This window comes from Eubalaena glacialis, chromosome 6 (genome assembly GCF_028564815.1).
Source record: "Eubalaena glacialis isolate mEubGla1 chromosome 6, mEubGla1.1.hap2.+ XY, whole genome shotgun sequence".
In the NCBI taxonomy this organism is placed as follows: domain Eukaryota; kingdom Metazoa; phylum Chordata; class Mammalia; order Artiodactyla; family Balaenidae; genus Eubalaena; species Eubalaena glacialis.
The window spans coordinates 3,035,989-3,055,098 of record NC_083721.1 but is presented as its reverse complement, the minus strand read 5'-3'; the positions used below and the strand labels follow the sequence as shown (position 1 = coordinate 3,055,098).

General features: G+C 45.3%; 1 protein-coding gene across 3 annotated transcripts; it reads left to right on the top strand.

Annotated features, from left to right (window-relative positions):
- Nucleotides 1-1,861: 1,861 nt before the first annotated feature.
- Nucleotides 1,862-12,024, top strand: NDUFV3 (NADH:ubiquinone oxidoreductase subunit V3). 3 transcript variants are annotated; one of them, XM_061193870.1, is made up of 4 exons: nt 1,862-2,002; nt 3,225-3,345; nt 8,362-9,456; nt 11,782-12,024. In XM_061193870.1, exons 1-4 carry the CDS (start codon nt 1,949-1,951, stop codon nt 11,943-11,945), a joined length of 1,434 nt encoding a protein of 477 aa, XP_061049853.1. In that variant the 5' UTR covers nt 1,862-1,948; the 3' UTR covers nt 11,946-12,024. The 3 variants fall into 3 exon arrangements, with proteins under 3 accessions (XP_061049853.1, XP_061049855.1, XP_061049854.1); XM_061193872.1 differs by lacking the exon at nt 8,362-9,456; XM_061193871.1 differs by lacking the exon at nt 3,225-3,345 and having other exon boundaries at nt 1,919-2,002.
- Nucleotides 12,025-19,110: the final 7,086 nt, after the last annotated feature.

The window sequence follows — 19,110 nt, the reverse complement described above, 5'->3', positions numbered from 1 at the left end:
CATGCGTATGGAAGGCGTGATAGCTGAGTATGTTTATTTTCCTCTTTGGCCCAAACACCTTTGAGTTCAGGACCCATCACTGGGTCCAAGTGATGCCCAAGTTATCTAGTTATCTTAAAAAGAAGTTTAATTCACCCTTGGTTGGGTAGGTGGTGGATTCCTAATAGTTTAGATAGAATTTTATGTGATTCATTAAGGAATACAGACAAACAAGTTTTTGAGGTTTTGCCTAAAAACGCTGGATCAGCACTTGCTAGAACTTCAGGCAGAGGTGACGGTGCCTGCAGAACGACTAGGGCAGAGAATTAAGAACTGAGGAACAACCCCCGCTGTCAGCAGAATCTAGCCTACACTTTTCCAGCTGACTGTGAAAGACGATATAATCCCCTCTCCACAAATACTTGTGAAACCACCGGCCCTTTCTCTGGCCTCTGCTTGATTTTTCTATTTCCTATTTGCCTCTTGCACTTGGCCCTGTTGCTTCTGTTCCTTTTGGCCAAATGTCGTGTAGGCCTGCCTTAACCTCCCCACCTGACTGCAGCAGCTTCCGAGGAGGTCCTGCTCCCCCCAGGCTTAGGTGCTGGTGCCAACTAAAACTTGTCACTTGCCATCTGCCTCTACAAAGATGAGGTCACCCACCACTGCAGCCGCTCACCTTCAACACCCCCTGGAAGGAGCTCAGGGTGGAGATCAGGAATGAGGCCCTCTGTGCTCTGGGAGAAACTGGCAGAACAGGCCTTCAGATAGTTAGAGATTTTCAGGAGGAGATTTTATGAGCCAAATATCTAGAAAAGCACTAAAATCACTCACGGTGACATCTGCTCCTCCTGATTAGCATGACCTGAGGGTGGAGTTTTCCGCCCTCTGATCTCAGAAGGTCATTCGTCAGACACCTGGCCCGGGCCCAGTTTTAGGGTTGGTGATCCCAACCAGTCTTAGCCGGCTTGAACTGGACAGGAGCCCACCCCAAGCTCCTGAAAAACCACTAAAGCCTCCGTTACTATAGTGACCCATAGGTCAGAGGTGTTATCTGTAGGGGTGACTAAGGAGTCAAAAGTAATTAAGGTGAGCTCTGTCAGTGAAGGCAGGTTAAAAGAGTTTTTAGCAAGCTGTTCCTTTAGCTGCTATTCTGTCAGACAAGCTCAAGTATTTCTGTTAGTCACCAGTTTCTGTTAATCCTATGCGGATGCTTTTTTTTTTAACCCTATGGGGCACGGTTTCATGGGGTATCTCTTTTGCCCATTTATCTGGCACTTGAATGAGTCTCCAGCCTTAGCCAAGGTGGAGGGCCTCTCCCGGGTGGAGTTGAGGTGTGGGTATGCTCCTCTTGGTTGGAATGCTTCCCGGCACCGGGCATGGGCAGGAGTGGGGAGTGAAGGCACGATCAATGGGGGAGAAGGAAGCCAATAACTAACTACACCTACTCCATGTCTATGCCTAACTTGGGGGGAGTCTGCACCGCAAGTTATAAACACTCAAGTAAACTAAAGCTTGCACTTCTGATCTGCTTGGCTCCGGGACTAGTGCGGTCACAGGCCAAAAGAGCGTCCACGGTCCCACCTGAGGCTGCCCTGCAGGGTGACCACAGGTGACCACTCCGGTCGGAGGACAGGAAATGGCACCCACAATGACCACTTCGGTGACCCAGCGCCCAGGCCGCCGCGCCGTCCGGGTCCGCGGGCCCCACCCGCCAGTGATTGGTGGCTCTTCCCGGGGGCGTGGCCTCGAGGCGCAGCGCGGGGAACCTGGAGGCCGCCAGGATGCGCGCGCAGGACCTCGGCGGTGGTGCGCGCGCAGCAGCCGGAGCCCCGCCCCGCCCCGTCCCTGCCTGTGATTGGCGCCTTCATCCTAGAGGGCGGGCCCTCAGGTGGCAGAGAGCGCGCTGCGGCTGCGTCTGTTAGGTGTGACCTTCTCCCGCCCGGCCTCTCCCCCGGTCCGCGCCCCCGTCATGGCCATGGCGGCCTCGCTTCTGCTGCGGCAAGGACTAGCCGGGGGGCTGAAGGTAAAGGGGGGCCGGGCCGGCGCCCGGGAGCCCGCGGAGGGCGGGGCGAGGGCCGCGGCCCTGACGGTCACCTCCAACCGTCCGGGGACGCCGCTGACCCCACTTCCCGGGCCGAGGAGAGGACGCCGGGTCGGGGGCCGGGCCTGGGGAGTGGCGAGGGTCCCGGCGACCCCGGCCACCGCTCCCTCTGGTCCTGGATCACCGGGAACCTCCGGTGTGCGGTCCGGGCCTCCGACAGGCGTGGGGGCCGCTGGTGCCCCGCGCCGAGCCCTGTCCGAACCCTTGAGGACAGTGTCTCTACTGCTTATTTAACCCGCGAGGAAATGAGGGCACTTTCAGGCACCTGGTTGACCCGGTAACTTACGAGGCAGCCATGTGAAGCCAGCTTAGGTTACCTCATCTGTGAAAACAAAGGAAGAAAGAAGGGCTTTCTTTCTCCATATAGGAAAAGCGAAGTCCCCTTCACTATCTTTAAAATTAAAAGGGGCTCTTATTACAAAAGCAAGAACTGTTCGTGGCAAAATAAAGTACAGATGGTTGGAGGGGAGATCTGTCGTCAGAGAGGCCACTGTTTACCTCTGCATATGTAGTCCCAGTTCATTTTTTTTTAGCTTTCATGTACACACATACACACGTGCTGACGTCATAACCATAAGAAGCAAATGTTTCACTCTCATATGTGGGCTGTAGGCACCTCTGTTCTGTGTCCAGCATCGGGAACAGTGCCCAGCACATAGCAGGCCTTAGTAAGTGTATGCTGAGTGAATTAACGCTCTGTAAAATGTTTTCCACTTATGATATATGGTAGGGAGTTTTGAAGCAACTATTATTCATCTACATTATTTTTCATGGCTAGATAGTGCTTCTACTTTATATTCTAAGTACAGGAAAACATTTTATGAAAAGAATCAGTATTTTGTAGGTTGATAGGTAATTGGAGAGTACAAAACTGTACGCTCAGGAGAAAGTCTGGTTGGAGAAATACCCAAATGTTAATAGTGACTGTCCTTGAACTCAGGTGTTTTTTTCTTGCAGCTTTTTTTTGTATTTTCCCACATTTCCATAATACACATAGATTAAGAGAATTGTAACAACCGTTAGAAACATGCCATATGTATGCAAAGCATTTATATGTCATAATAATACATAGTATTCATGTCGTAATAGCTGTTAAAAACGGTATTACTCTAAAATATTCGTATTTGTGCCATTCTTTTGTCAGACTGTGCTCCTAGAAGCAGGAGTGTTTCGAGGACTTGCTTCTACAGTTTCTCTCTCTGCAGAATCAGGAAAGAATGAAAAGGGATTGCCACCGAATCCCAAGAAGCAAAGTCCACCAAAAAGTAAGATTTTAGTGGTTGTCATAAGGGAGACAGAATACAGAGTAAATCATTCAGCTTCCCAAGCAGGAAAAGGAGTTTACTAGCTACATAATTGGACTCTTCGTTTCTAGCAGTGTCCAGGTTATAATCAGACATAGGATCTGTAACAGGCTTTAGACCAAACACATCAGTAACATAACAGTTAACTCTGTTAAGGCTGAACTCAACGATTAGCCCTGAACTGTTCTCTCTGTATTTTCTAAATGCCAGACTCCACGGATAGCAACGGGATGCAGAGTATGCAGGCTCTGTGGCATCTAGGTGGCCCTAATACCCATCCCATACTCCTGTGAAGTAGATTTGAACCCCACCTTTTTTTCTTCCCTGATGGTGACTTTTCAGTGTCTCTGGGACTTATCCGTAGTCTCCCAGGCTTTGCTTGGTCATAGCCCAGGATTGCAGGCATCCTTTTATGACTGTGGAGAGAGAGTTAGGAGCAGGCACCGTTTTCCATTATGACTCACTTTGGTGACGCATGATTCTAATCTGCTTCCAGCTCTTTCCATAGTCATTTTGACTTTTTCCCCTGAATCCACTGTAGTATACCCTCATAGGAGGAAAACAGGAAATGCAGCAGTATAAACCTGATTATAATCCAGGTCTATTGCGTTTAGTCTTAACTGATGAAACCCTAGTTAACTCTTAATATATACATATGATATATACAGTCTCTTTATAAATCTTTGACTGTATGGGGTTTAGAATGATAATTTGAGTTTGTCTTATTTTCATCAAAGTATCATTTCCTCAGTTAGAATGCTTGAAAGTGTGTAGACACTTTTGTTTAGTCCCCCTTCATCCGCCCACGGAGACGTGGGCAGCTTATAAAACGTCCGCGCGCTGAGAGAGCCAGCCACCCACTGCCTTTCACACGCCATCCATCCACGCTGAGGCGGCGTACCCTCCCTGTGGTGTCTACGCGTCCCCGTCCGAATTCAACAGGAACGTTGTTGTTTTCTGCCCTGTACCTGCTGTGTTTTTAAAGCCAGTATTCCGTTTTCATTTTAATCTGTACGTTTTTAAACAGGTATCTTAAACATAAGGACTCTTCTTCTTTTTTCCAAAGATCCCCCTTTTTACAAACGTGCTTCTGTATATGAGTAGAAATGGAATAGTTCATCCTGTGGCGGTTTTGGGTGCAGTTACGAAGGGAACACTGAGCTGGGAGTTGGCCTTGGGCTCTTGTAGCTTCTGCCTCTGGGCGTGGCAGGCCCTGCCGCCCTCGGAGTTCCTCCGTGCTGAGTGGGATCAGTGCGCCAGTCTTGGCCTGGTCGATGTGAGACTGATGACCAGCGTGTCATGTGTATGTGCGGTCAGGTGGGAGGACAGTTTTTAGAGCTACACCGTCTTTAATGCACATTATGTTTGTATCTCAGAATTTAAAAAATAATTACAATCCCTCCATGAAGAAAAAGAAATCATGCTTCTAAGTCAACATGTGCAGGCCTCGGTATTTCTCCCGAAGTGTCAGTGATTGGTGAGTGTAAGATACAGAAATGCCTTGGCCCGCCAGTGGCGCATTGCCACTGTGGGTGGTTTTGGAAGCTCTAGGGAAAGTTTCCTGCATGCAGACGGGGCCCTGAGCGCTCACCCTTGGGTTCACATCTAGTCCGGGATCTGCATCCGGGGTGAACACGCTCTCCATTGTTCCACCTGGGGCGCCAGCCCATCGTTGCCCACGCTTCCTTCCTGAGGGGAGCTGCCAGCACGGCGAGCACAGACATCAGAAGCCGGGTCTCCAAGCGGGTGCCTCCCCTGCACAGCTGCCTGGCTTGCCAGCTTTGATGTTCTGGTGAATTCCATCACTAGGCTGAATTTGCAATAATCAGTAATAAACCATTGACTGGATAACTCCTATGTCGCTTTTTAAAGACTCTGTCAAGAAGCCAAAGTTAATTATCTACTTCAAGTCCCTGTTCCAGTTTGAGAAATGAGGACTCTCCGGAAATAGGGGTTTGATGTATTTAATTCTAACCAGCGTTGCTGGGCACTGTTCTAAGCAGTCCGTATCTCCCTTCCACACCCTGTGAGAAGGTACCATTAGTATCCCTGGGTTATAGATGAGAAGGTGGTGGGTGGGGACTCCTGAGCTGCCCAGGGTCACACAGACGTCGGTAGTGGAGCCCAGTCTGAGCCCAGGCAGTAAGGCCCCACACCCCATATTTATAAGCAACGTGCTGTCTTGCCTCTGAAAAAAGTCTCAGTTCTCGCATGTTCATTAAAACCAAAACCAAAACCAAAAAAAAAAACTTTTTTTAAAAGTAAAAAACATGTAAAAAGAGGTTTTAGTTACCATATAGAATTTGAATAAATATTCTTTCACATCTTGTTGAAATGCACCTTTGTTTCTGAATGTGCTTTGTTTCTGAAATTAGTTTTGTGACCCACTGACAAGATGTGGCGGTATTGTAAGGCTGCTGATCTGTTTCAAACACCAAAGTCATTTTTACTTTCAGTAGGGGACTACTAAAAAGTTGAAGGTCATGCCCTCCCTTGCTTTTCAATGAGCAGAAAAGAAATTCAGGAAATTCAAAGTGAGAGGAGATAGAGAAGCAATAAGAGAACTCCTGTCTCTGCGCTGTCACTGGTGTTTGTAGACCTTTATTTACGTGGGTTGTGATGGTCTCTGAGGGTTCGAAACCGTCCCCGAAAGCCCCCCTCTTGTGCTGGGAGGGGTGTCTCCATGGCTAGTCTTATTTAAGTAGCTTTGTGTTTTTGTATATTTATCTTTCAAGGAAAGTCACACTGAAACTAAAACGTTTTCAGAGTATGCAGGCATCCCGCCTCTAGAAACGCCAGAGGTTTCATGAAAACAAACAGGTAAAGTCATACTTAATATTCAAAGTGAGAGCCATTGTTCCTGTACCCGATGGTTGTGTCTCCAGGTGACATCATCCTGCACTGTTGAATGCAGGCGTGGTGTCCACACTGGCACTTTGGCACAGAGGTCACTGGTGGCAGCTACAGATCATCGTGGCAGGCTTCCTGCTGAGTCACAGAGGACGCTGGGCCTGTGCTGCAGCAGGTCAGAGGCTGGCTCTTAATAAAAAGCAAATATGCTACTGTGGTTTATTCTGTTAGCCTTTCCATGGAATTGTCCCAATAACTAAGCCTGAATAAAAGATATTTTAAAACATTAATGTTCTTATTAACATTATATGTTAATGTTAATAAGAACATTAATGTTCTTATAACATTAAATAAGACAAGTTTCCTTTTTCAAACAAAATAAACTATATCGTTTGAAATTTTCTTTCTGTTTTCAATAGGTGATAAATCAAACTCTAACGTTTTAATAACTTATTTACATTTTAAAAAATCTCCACAATAAATTGGAGGCATAATAATTAGATAGCAGCCTATCTAAAATAAGCCTTACTTTAAGTTAATTTTTTACACTTGGAAAATTCATGCTCAGCATAAAAGTGGATTAATGATACAGGTGAGCAGGCTAGCAGGGTTTGGAGACCAGCCTATGTTACCCATTGCTTATAGGAATTTCTGGGCTATATCAGGTATGGTTTAGAAAGACAGAGAAAGAGAGAGTTCAAGTGCATGTGCATGCCTTTGCCATGTTTTTATGTTTAACATGATCCTGGAGCTCTGTTCTGCTCCTGCAGTCAGAATGCAGATTCTGGGGTGGCACACGGCCACAGAATCAGACAGGGCGTGGAGGAGGGGGTGGTGATGGGGGTGGAGGTGATGCGGTGATGGTTTTTTTAAACAGTAACCCACTGCTCTAGCTGTTCAGTCATATCCTCTTACACTGCCCATTAACCTCTCTCTGGCCCATTTCTGATTATTTCTGGTTATTCCTCAGTTTTCTTTGACCATTTTCTATCATTCTGTTTTATATATAGAGAGAGAGAGAGAGAGTTCCTGAGCTCAGAAAACAATTAGAAACTTTTTTGGATACCAGTAAGATGGTAAAGTTAGAAATACATTTTTTTCCACTTTAAAGAAGTAGTATACTTTTTAGTATAAAATAGACTCCTAGACTTGAAAGTAAGGAATGCATTTAGAGTTTGCTCATCTGAAATATATTTTTTGAAGTTTTGCTTTAGATTTGAAAAGTAATTTCAATTTATAAAAACTTGTCCTGTATTTTTCTTCTAATCTGTATGGTTAAAAAAGATTTAGCACCTGAGAAAATTGAATGAAATGAGCTCTCATGAATGTACTGTGGTGGGCTTTCATTTTCTTTTGTAACTGACTCTACAAAATCTAAGACTTTTATATCAGCACCTTTTTGTAACAGCTTAAAACTCATTGTTTCCAATGATATATATGATACTAAATTATTTTCGGCTTTTCTGGTCTTGTAATACTTTTCCTTGGCAGAAGAAATCGCCAAATGATATGATTTTGCAGGACTTTTCTTCCTCTCGGGGCACCTTCATTTGAATCACATTATCCCCTCTGTCTGATCTCCCACTCTTCAACTCATGCATATGCTCACCCCAGACCCAAACCAGGCTACTGTCTCTACTTCTGCTTTGCTGTTTTGTTCAGAAAGTTCAAGTTCATACAATACGGGTAATTTTTTAAAATATTTGAGGTGCACCAGTTTTTTTAGGGATTTAAGAAATGATACATTTCTAAAACTTCATCATCTGAAAATATCTTTATATTATAGTTTATCTTAAATTTAGATGAAATAGTAGCTTAAAAAATAATTACCATCCAGAAGCTCTCGCTGCGAAAAATGGAGACAAGATTTTTACTTCTATTGGTAAAAATCCCATCTTAAAAAGTTTCAGCTACCAAGAAGAACATCTACCTTTTTTTGCTGTTCTCTGTCTTGTGTGGCTTGCCTTTCACTTAAGAGTGGGTTTCGACGGAACAGTTCCTAAGATGATTATGTTGAAGATACTATCAATAACAAGGTGATAAGTAATGAAATGTCTGTGGCCTTGGTGAATTTTCACTGTTTTACTAAATATTAAAAATAATCTTCCTCTTTATGCCATTTCCTAGATGTAGTGGAACCAAAGGAGAGGGGCCGGCAGCTAGCCACCCCAGCAGCAGATGAATTGTCTAAAAACGTACCTTCACCCACTTCTTCCCCACCAGTTGTGAACCAAGGCAGGGTGCTAGCTGGCCCTAACCCCGATGCCAGCATGCCGCTCACAGACCAAGGGGTTCTGAAGTTTTTGCCAAGAAAGACTTTGGTAGAGTTTCCTCAGAAAGTTGCACCTCCGTTCGGAAAACAGGGTTCTGATTCAGAAGCAACCCAGCAGAGCAGGAAAGGGACAGATGATTCATCTTCGTCTTCATCTTTGTCCAGCTCCTCTGATTCGGCGTCTGACGAGGAGGGTGACAGCTCAGAAGCGGGTCCTCAGGCGAAGAGCAAACGCAGAGGAGGGTTTCCCATAGCAGAGGCCTCCCACTCCTCTGCAGACGGGGCCCCCCAAACTGAAATATCTGCACAAGAGAAGAGTGTATCACAGCAGCCACATCCGGACCTCGTCTCCGCACAGAGGCCCCACCAGGCAAAGAAGAAAGGGGCCTCCAGTCAACCATCAGAGGACAGAAAAGACCCCAAACCAAAGACCACAGCACCCAAGTCACACGCAGCTGAAAAGTTTATGGAGCAAAATGTAAAGGAAAAACAATGGCAGAAAGTATCTACATCAAATGAAATAGGTAAAGAAAGCCAGAAGCCACTTGAAGTTAAAAAAACCTTATCTGACCGTACGAAATCAGGATTATCCACGCAACCGAATGGCAGCCCAGCGCCCACTCAGCCTGCAGAAACCAGAGCAGGAAGACGGCTGCCAGCGACTCCTGAGACCAAAGAAAGGCCTTTGGAAAAACAAGTACCAGAACCTGATGGGGAAGTGGCTCTTTCCCTGTTCAAAAAAGAAAATCTGGGAAAGCAAGTAACAGAAGGAATCTTGAAGGCTAAGGAAGAGATTTTGGAAGATCAGTTACCAGTGAAAAATTTGAAGCCAGTCCCTCTTCACAATAAAGACGTTTTTGATGAAAAGACAGCAGTACTAAAGCTTGAGGAAAAGGGCAGAATCATCGAAGACTCAGCAACTCAGATGGAAGGCCAGGACGGCACACAGGGTATACCTTGACTTGTGGCCGAGAGCTCTTGTCCTGTGGTGGTGGGTGAGACTGAAGAGCTGTGTGATCTGAGGAAGCATTGCGCTTGATCAGATTCTGTGATAGGAACATGGCCTATAGCACTGTCTCAGATAAGCTGAGGGATATATGTTAATTATGGATAAACATTCCTGAAACATTTAAAATTTATATCACAGTGGAAGAGTATGCCCTCAGCACTCTTGGACTGTCCCTTAGCCAGTATAACTTGTGAAAATAGGCAATTTAACATCATCACCCTTAACTTCTGAGGGTGTTTAAGTGTTCATTTCTTGAACCTGCAGAGCATGTCACCGAGTGGAGGGGGGCTGTCCTATTAAACTCCCACAGGTGAGGAGCGATAGTTACACTTGTAGTGATGGTCTTCAGGTGAGCCAGACAGGCTGTTGCTTTCAGCATCTTTATGCCTAAGGGAAAATCGCATTTTACGGAGTAAAGCCGTGACGTGAAGGCAGCCATGAAATGCACGAGTCTAATTTACACTAGACGTTTCCTGCTCCTAAAAAGCGCAACGGGCTGCTTTGTTTTTCTATATTGAATTTTTATGAAGCGCTTTTTTGCTACCCTAAATTTTTAAAGGGAAACTTTATTCCTGTTATTTTACCATTTTCTTGCGCTTTGAACTTCATAAAATGCAGTGTGCTTTAGGTGGATCATGGCAAAACAGTAAAGCAGGTCTCCTGTTTTAGGATCTGTGGCTCTTGAAAACGCATCACTGACAAACCCCGCTCCTTCCTGTTTGCTCTCTTCTCTTTAAAGCCTCCCCCTTGCCGAATTTACATTGCCTGTAATTATACTTACTGGTTGCACTATGTTGACAGGATTTATGTGTTTTCTTCCCTCTCCATCTTCTCCCTCTTTCATAAATATGCGAAGTGCCAGCGCCTGCCAGACTTCTCCAGACATCAAGAACCACTTTCCTGATGCTGCTGTTTTAGTCATTCTGCTGTAAATTTGTAAAACCTTCAGGATGATAACATAGAGAATTGGGGGTTTTCAGACTGCAGTCTTTTTGAAAACAATTTGACTCTACTTTTTCATGGTTGTGTTACTTTTCCAATATTCTCTTTGCCCTTCAGAGGCTAAAGACACTGCCCAGGAGTGCAGCTCACTTGCAGGGGGCAGCGTCTACAGGGGGGCCGACTTCGTAGCTCTCCCAGCCCAGCTGCCTGGCTCCTTGCCCTCCGGGGGGATTGGTGTTGGACAAGAGTTCTCCAAACCCTCGTTCCCTCCAGTCAGCACCTTCCCCACTTGGGCTGTAAGAGTGCATCTGCTTGGGATGTCCCTGCACCACATCGAAGATACTCTGCTTGTTGAGATTGGAAAGATGTCACTTCTTTAAATAAGACATCATTTATTTTAATACAACCAAAAAAATGAAAACCAGAACTTTTGGTATGAATCCAAATAGTGGAAAACTAGTTATTTTTTGTGCCGCATGAGTAGAAGTGGCGCGAGTCCCGATGGCAGTGGTTTAGGGTCAGTAAGAGCTTAACCAGCCTGAGCCGTCACGCAACGCCAGCTTCGCTGTGCCTCCATCGTGTCGCGTGTCACGTTGCAGGAGAGCCGGGTGTCTTTTGCTTCATGCACGCTCTTAGTTTTAAGATCACCAATTGTGTAGGTGTGTGGATTTTAATTCTTTTTTCCACTTAGAGAAATAAGGCTAAGTATTTCTTAGTCTGTGAATCTAAAGTATACCAACAACTTCTTCAAAAAAAGTTAAACAACAGAAACTACACATCTCATTTCCAGTTCCCCTTAACTGTGTCATTATTATTAAAACCACTGGGCTTTATCTAATTTTCTTGCGTTTAGAGACTTAAAAGGCTCACTTAGTTTCTGCTTTTAAATTTCTCTTCTGTGAATGGTTTATTTCTATTAGAGACAGATTTTTAATAGATCTGCTTTTTTTCTGCGTCTTTAAATGACCTGAAAGTCCCTCCATAACTGTTCTTGGCATTTTCAAGTCTAGAGGTATACAAAGTTAAGATGTTAAGACACGTTGTAAAAACTATTCCATTTCTTACATTATTGAATCTATATGTTTTAGTATAAATTTTCAGCTAATTTCTTTATTTTGCTTTTGAAGACACTTGCTTTATGGGCTTTTCTAAGTAGACAGTGCATTCAGGAAGGGTTCATGTGGAATGCTTGGTATGCGAGTGTGTGTGAGTGCGTGTGTGTGTGTGTGTGTGTGTGTGTGTGTGTGTGAGAGAGTGTGTGCTGACTCATTCAGAAGCTCCCTCCCTGTCGGAGGTCCTCACCGGCGCTGTGTTTCCCCCGCAGAGTCCCCGCTGGCCGCCACCCTCACTGAGCCATTTGACAACACCACCTATAAGAATCTCCAGCATCATGACTATAGCACGTACACCTTCCTGGACCTAAACCTGGAGCTCTCGAAGTTCAGGATGCCTCAGCCCTCTTCAGGACGAGAGTCACCTCGCCACTGAGAGCTCAGTTTAAAGATTAACCTTTCGGTGTCTTTCTGCATTCTTGCGTGCGAAAATAAAATCCGCTCAGTGGTCATGAGGCCTGGTGTGTAGGATTGCTTTCCCTTCCACACCTTTCATAGTGAGTGGTGAATTGGCAGCAGTCCTGCTGATGATTTATTCACCGTGTGTTTAGATGCATCTATGTGCAGGGAATTTTTTTCTTTTTTTTTTTTAATTAAAAAAAATTTTTTTAATTAATTTATTTATTTTTGGCTGTGTTGGGTCTTTGTTGCTGCGAGCAGTCTTTCTCTAGTTGCGGCGAGCAGGGGCTACTCTTTGTTGTGGTGCGCTGGCTTCTCATTGCGGTGGCTTCTCTTGTGGCGGAGCACAGGCTCTAGGCGCACGGGCTTCAGTAGTTGTGGCACATGGGCTCAGTAGTTGTGGCTCGTGGGCTCTAGAGCTCAGGCTCAGTAGTTGTGGCGCATGGGCTTAGTTACTCCGCGGCCTGTGGGATCTTCCTGGACCAGGGCTCGAACCCGTGTCCCCTGCATTGGCAGGCAGATTCTTTTTTTGTTTTTTGTTTTTAATTTTTTTAACATCTTTATTGGAGTATAATTGCTTTACAATGGTGTGTTAGTTTCTGCTTTATAACAAAGTGAAAGTTATACATATATATATGTTCCCATATCTCTTCCCTCTTGCATCTCCCTCCCTCCCACCCTCCCTATCCCACCCCTCTAGGTGGTCACAAAGCACAGAGCTGATCTCCCTGTGCTATGCGGTTGCTTCCCACTAGCTAGCTATTTTACGTTTGATAGTGTATATATGTCCATGCCACTCTCTCACTTAGTCACATCTTACCCTTCCCCCTCCCCATATCCTCAAGTCCATTCTCTAGTAGGTCTGTGTCTTTATTCCTGTATTGCCACTGGGTTCTTCATGACCTTTTTTTTTTTTTTTCCCCTTAGATTCCATATATATGTGTTAGCATACTGTATTTGTTTTTCTCTTTCTGACTTACTTCACTCTGTATGACAGACTCTAACTCCATCCACCTCACTACAAATAACTCAATTTCATTTCTTTTTATGGCTGAGTAATATTCCATTGTATATATGTGCCACATCTTCTTTATCCATTCATCCGATGATGGACACTTAGGTTGCTTCCATGTCCTGGCTATTGTAAATAGAGTTGCAGTGAACATTTTGGTACGTGACTCTTTTTGAATTATGGTTTTCTCAGGGTATATGCCCAGTAGTGGGACTGCTGTGTCATATGGTAGTTCTATTTTTAGTTTTTTAAGGAACCTCCATACTGTTCTCCATAGTGGCTGTATCAATTTACATTCCCACCAACAGTGCAAGAGGGTTCCCTTTTCTCCACACCCTCTCCAGCATTTATTGTTTCTAGATTTTTTGATGATGGCCATTCTGACCGGTGTGAGATGATATCTCATTGTAGTTTTGATTTGCATTTCTCTAATGATTAATGATGTTGAGCGTTCTTTCATGGCAGGCAGATTCTTAACCGCTGTGCCACCAGAGAAGTCCGGGAGTTTTTCCTTAATTATAAAGTATGGCTCGCTGGACAAATGCACACAATTAGAGGTTGTAAGTGCTTTCCCTCAGCGTGATTCTGCTGTGCTGGGCCCCTGGTCAGTTTAGCGTTTTCTGGTTTACCAGCAAGGTGTTGATAAGGGCAGCAGGGCCTTCTGATTTGGTAGACCTAGTTCTTGATGAATTGGAAATAGGAGTTTTACACATTTTAACTAACTGCTGCATTGCAAAGAAATTATTAAATTATGGCATTTTATTATCAAAAGGATCGGAATTCTTTTGCTCACTTGAATCAGGCATGGGATGTAAACTCGGGGAAGTTTCGAGCGGTGGCATTACAGACAGGTGAAGGTTGTATAGGGTCCAAAAGCAGCTGGGTTCCCAGGTGGCCCGGTAGACTGAGCTTCTTTAGCCACGGAAGGTTGCTGGGTTGGCCGAAGAACTCCGTCACTCGCGGGAACCTTACCCAGGCTTGGGGACGTGCGCCGTGCGAGCAGGCTCCCGTGTGTCACTCAGTGCCTGCACCAGGCCCCTGTGAGGCCGGAATAAACAGTCCGCTCTGAGAAGTAACAAATCCCGATGACGTGTTGCTGGGATGAGAGCCTGCACCCATCTGTTGGGGCCTCGCGTCCCCACCTCCGAAGCAGCATGTCCGTCTGCACACCGGGGACGTTTCCTGGTTTGCCCGTTCTCACACTTCCCTGATGTTTATGTGCCCAAACTCGTGGGCCTTATTTCATTTCAATTCTGGTTCTTGGCCTCTAGTCAATTTATAGCAAACAGTACAGTGTATTATAACTTCTGACTCACATTTCTGTAATCCTGCGTTTCTTAAAATGAGTCCAAGTAAGGATACCAGGACTGAAAACATGGTGTTGAGAACTAATATTGTGATCGTATGTCTCAGATTTTGTTACCACCCCAGAGGCTTAGCAACTCTGCAAGATTCTTCTAATCACATTTTTTATTATAATAGCACTAAAACCCCATTACCAAAAGAAAGAAAATGGAAAACACTAAGATTACGTAAAATCCCCTCTGCTAACCCAACCATTATTAACACTGAACAGGTTTTCCTGGTGGCGGTGGTTTTGTTTAGATACGACCATATAATGTATGTGCGGTTTTCTATCCTTCTGGGGTTTTTTCATTTGATAGCTTGCTTCTCACACAGGCCCCCAGAACCCCTGTGCTCTGTGGTGGCGTGGGCGGGGCCATGGACTGCTGCCGCGGGGTGTGTCTCCCTGGGCTGTGAACGCCACGGAGAGTTGAAGTTCTTTTTACATAAAAACCAGTCCACATATATTTTAAGTTGCATGAAGTTTTCCCTTGGAACCAGTGCTGTTGGGCTCATCTTTCAGTCTCTCTGGGAGTTTGGTTCCCTCTGCCCCGCCCCCTGAGAAGGCTTCATGCGGCCACAGTAAACCGGGCATGGCTCTGCATTTAGACCCCCGGATCCTCCATCTGGGGGCAACACCGTGGTTACCCGCCAAGTGCAGCTTTTTGGATTCGTGTAGTTTCCCATGTTCTCCTTTAAAGAGTGCTACCAGAAACATCTTTGTGAATGTAACTCATTTTGTATTTTGTATTGTTTCTTGAAGATGAATTTCCAGAAACCGAGCTGATGAATCATAAGTGATTCATGAACACACGTATTGCTCTCATTTCTGTGAGATTTTTAAACTGGCTTAATATGTTTTTGAGTTCAATAAGGTAATGATTCTACCTCCTTTTATATTTTTCCCATCACGTCACCTGCACTCTGACATCTTCCTAGATGTTGGTTCTCTTACACCTGTTACAACACGTACCCTGGGACTGCAGGACGCTGTACAGAGACCCTCAGTCCAGCCCCTGCTTGTTGTGGACCCTGGTTCTAATGCTTACTGGCAGCTGCTTAACCTGAAACTCAGCAGGTTATCGTGTGGCTTTTCTGGTGCTGCTTCCAAGCCCGAGGTTTGTGTTTTGATAGTTTATGTGTTCTCCTTCTTGTCTCCCAACCCAAGAAAGTGCTCGGTGGCTCCCTCGCTCACCCCCAGCGCTGTGTGACCGTGGCCCCGTACCTTGCGTGTAGGATGCAGGCAAAGGTTTGTAAAATGAGTTCGCCGACACCACGATGTGCTACACCCTGCAGGGAGGCTGCATGAGATAAAAACGATGCAAACCGATTCAGTCTGTTAAAGCAGGGGTGGCACGCTTTTCCAGAAATGGGCCAGATAGTAAATATTTTTGGCTTTGACACATACAGTCAGTGTGGCTCAGTCATTCTTTTTTTTCAACCCTTTAAAGATGTTAAAAACCATTCTTGCTGTGGGCCTTACAGAAAGAGGCAGAGAGCAGGGTTTGTCTGAGGGCCACAGTTTTAAGTATTAATACCCCAGTATTGTGTGGCGGCCACAGATCATTTGATTCAATGGAAGGCCAGCTAAGTGGTGTGCTCAGCACCCCAGTTCTACTGCCTTCTCCCCTGCCCTGCTTCCCTCTGCCCTCCTCTGGCCTTTATTCTAGAAGGGATCTGACACAAAGACTAAGATGTAAAATATTAACCACCAAAGTGATGCCCCTTTTGGAGTAGTTTTCACTCTTGCGGGCCTGTAATCAGCATCAGTCTAAATGTCTACTCCACGCTGGGCTCGGGTCTGGGCCTTGGGTTCACAGATGGTAAAGGCCGCTGGCCTCTCCCGAGTTCACAGCCTGAGAAAGAAAGGAGGCATGTGAGGCACATTGCAGGCCACGTGCCGAGTCTCACGACATGAGTCAGCTGTCTGGAGAAGAGGTGAGGGTGGGCGTTCATCAGAGAAGGCTCTGTGGGGCGTGATGTCTCACCTGCACGCTGGCAGGGGGCCAGGGACTCACCAGGGCAGGTGTAGCTGGTGGAGGGAGCCCTGAAGGTCAGTCTCCGAGGTGCGGGGGATGGGGGGTGTGATGCACGGGCCTGGATGCTGGAAGAGTGTTGTGTTTTCGGGAAGCTGTAAGTCCTTTGGCATTGCTAATGTGGTAAGTACTGGCGCTGAACCACGCAGCCAGGGCTCCGCCTGCCACGGCAAAATGCAGCAGATTCAGTGGCTAAACCACACCCATTTACTGTCTCAGTTCTGGAGGCTGGACGTCCAAGATCAAGGTGCCGGCTGATTCAGCGTCTGGTGAGAGCCCTCCTCCTGGCTTGCACGTGTCTGCCTTCTCCCTGTGTCCTCACATGGCAGAGTCAGAGAGCAAGATTTCTGGTGTCTCTTTTTATAAGGGAACTAATCCCATCTTGGGCCCCCTACCCTCCTGGTCTCTCTAGCCCTAGGATTCCTCCCATCACGTCGGGGGTTAGGGCTTCAACATATGAATTTGAGGGGGACACAAACATTCAGTCCACAACAGGCTCTGTGCTGTAGGAGAAGAATTTCACTGTCTGGTTTTATTTTTTTTTTAACTGGTAATTTGTTTGAAATACTCTGACAAAAAGTATGGGAAGGGGGCTTCCCTGGTGGCGCAGTGGTTAAGAATCCGCCTGCCAATGCAGGGGACATGAGTTCGAGCCCTGGTCCAGGAAGATCCCACATGCCGCGGAGCAGCTAAGCCCATGTGCCACAACTACTGAAGCCCGCACGCCTAGAGCCCGTGCTCCACAACAGGAGAAGCCACCGCAATGAGAAGCCTGCGCACCGCAACGAAGAGTAGCCCCTGCTCGCCGCAACTAGAGAAAAGCCCGCGCGTGGCAACGATGACCCAACACAGCTGAAGAGAAATAGATTTATTAAAAAATAAATAAATACATTTCCTTTCCTCTTTCTTATCCATGTGTCTGGACATCTAGCCTTCGGTGATAGCATTTCTGTCTGTCCCCACACCTACCATCTTCTAACTCCTTTCTGCAGAGAGTGTATCACCCCGTGCCCTTGGTGGGAAAAAACTAGGCCGTGACATCCAGCTGCTCGGGTTGAATGAGCTCGTTTCCGACCCAGGGATTGGAGAGCGCGGAGGGGGCCGGGCTGACCACACAGCCCCTCTGCACGGAGCTGGGACAGGGCACGGGGTCAGGGTGGCAAGACAACGGAACTGTCACGAACCCCGACTAAGGACGAATCCAGCCAAGGGGTCTGGAGGAGGCAGTGGGGTCGGGGGGAAGCCTGAGGGGGTGACTCAGCCGGACCTTCAGAGCAAGGTAGCCGGGGCCTCGAGCAGAAACGCGGAGAACAGCCACCCGGCTCTGCAGGGCTGGCACGGGCTGTTTCTCGATTCAGTGGGATTTTTAGGAACCAGTGTCTTGAAAAAAAACGTGTTTCTAACGTTTAGGAATTCCTTCTTTTTTACTTCAATTTCTTTCCATCTGTTAAAATTTAATAATTTAATGCTTTTTAATTTTGAAAGTGTCAGATGAGTTCTTTTATGTGTGACAGATTCTTGTACAGAAGAGACTTTTTAAATTAATATTACATTTTTTAAAAAAAAATTTTAAATTTAAACAAATTTTTTGAAAACATTAAAGTTTTTAAAATCCAGTATTCTTAATAAAAAGCTAATTTTTCTTAAAGCCTTTTTTTACAAGTCTCAGTAACCTACTTATAAAGTCCAATTTTAACAAACACTTCTAAACTTATAAAGTAAGTTTTTACTGGATACGTATTTCTTAGTGATTTGTATTGAAACTATTTTTTTCAATTAGTTCCTATATCCATGAATGACTAGTACTTAAGGCTAGTTAATTTCAATGAAAATTAACAGGGAAAAAAAAAAAAAAAGAGAAAGTATAGACCACTCTTGAGGATTGATTCAGGTCTTGTGGGCCTGAATCTGACAGAATATGGAGAGCTCTTTTAAATAAAAATAATGCACAATTATGAATTCAAAATTAGGTATGAAAGTGATATTATTTAGAATGAGAAAAAATAGCTTACAAATTTTAAAATTTGGTAGATACCATAAACCTCACAAAATCCAGAAAAATCACATGATATTTTGATTAATGGCTTGACATACCTCTTTATGTGTCAAGCAGTTAATAAAAAAGTAATTTTTGGTTGAGTACTTTTTTTTTTTTTTAAACATCTTTATTGGAGTATAATTGCTTTACAATGATGTGTTAGTTTGGTTGAGTACTTTTTGATTGCTTCTTCACATGGCATTTTTATAGTACTATTTTGATAGAATAGAAAGATAATTCAGTCCACCTGCAGGGTTGATCAAAATTTGTTTTTGATAGTCTGGATACATAAAAAATGTGACCGCACACAGGCATCCTTGCTGTTTGTAGTACTGCTTCAAGCACAGGAATTCTGATAAATATGATTTCACATGATTGATTCCCATCAAAAAAGAGAAAGCAAGGCCTATGTTTAATTGCATGTACTGTATTATGGAGTTCGTTCCCCACGGAGAGAAGTTCTGTTCGTCTAGGTATGGAGGGGAACCAAATCCTGATACCATATTTCATGATTTAAAGAATTTTCCATGACTAGTTTCTGGCTCCCTGCATTTCAAAATTTGCTTCTCAGGACTTCCCTGGTGGTTGAGGCTCTGCCTTCCAATGCAGGGGACTCGGGTTCAATCCCTGATCCGGGAAGTAGGATCCTACATGCCCGCGGGGCAACTAACCTGTGCGCTGCAATTACTGAGCCCACGTGCTCTGGAGCCCG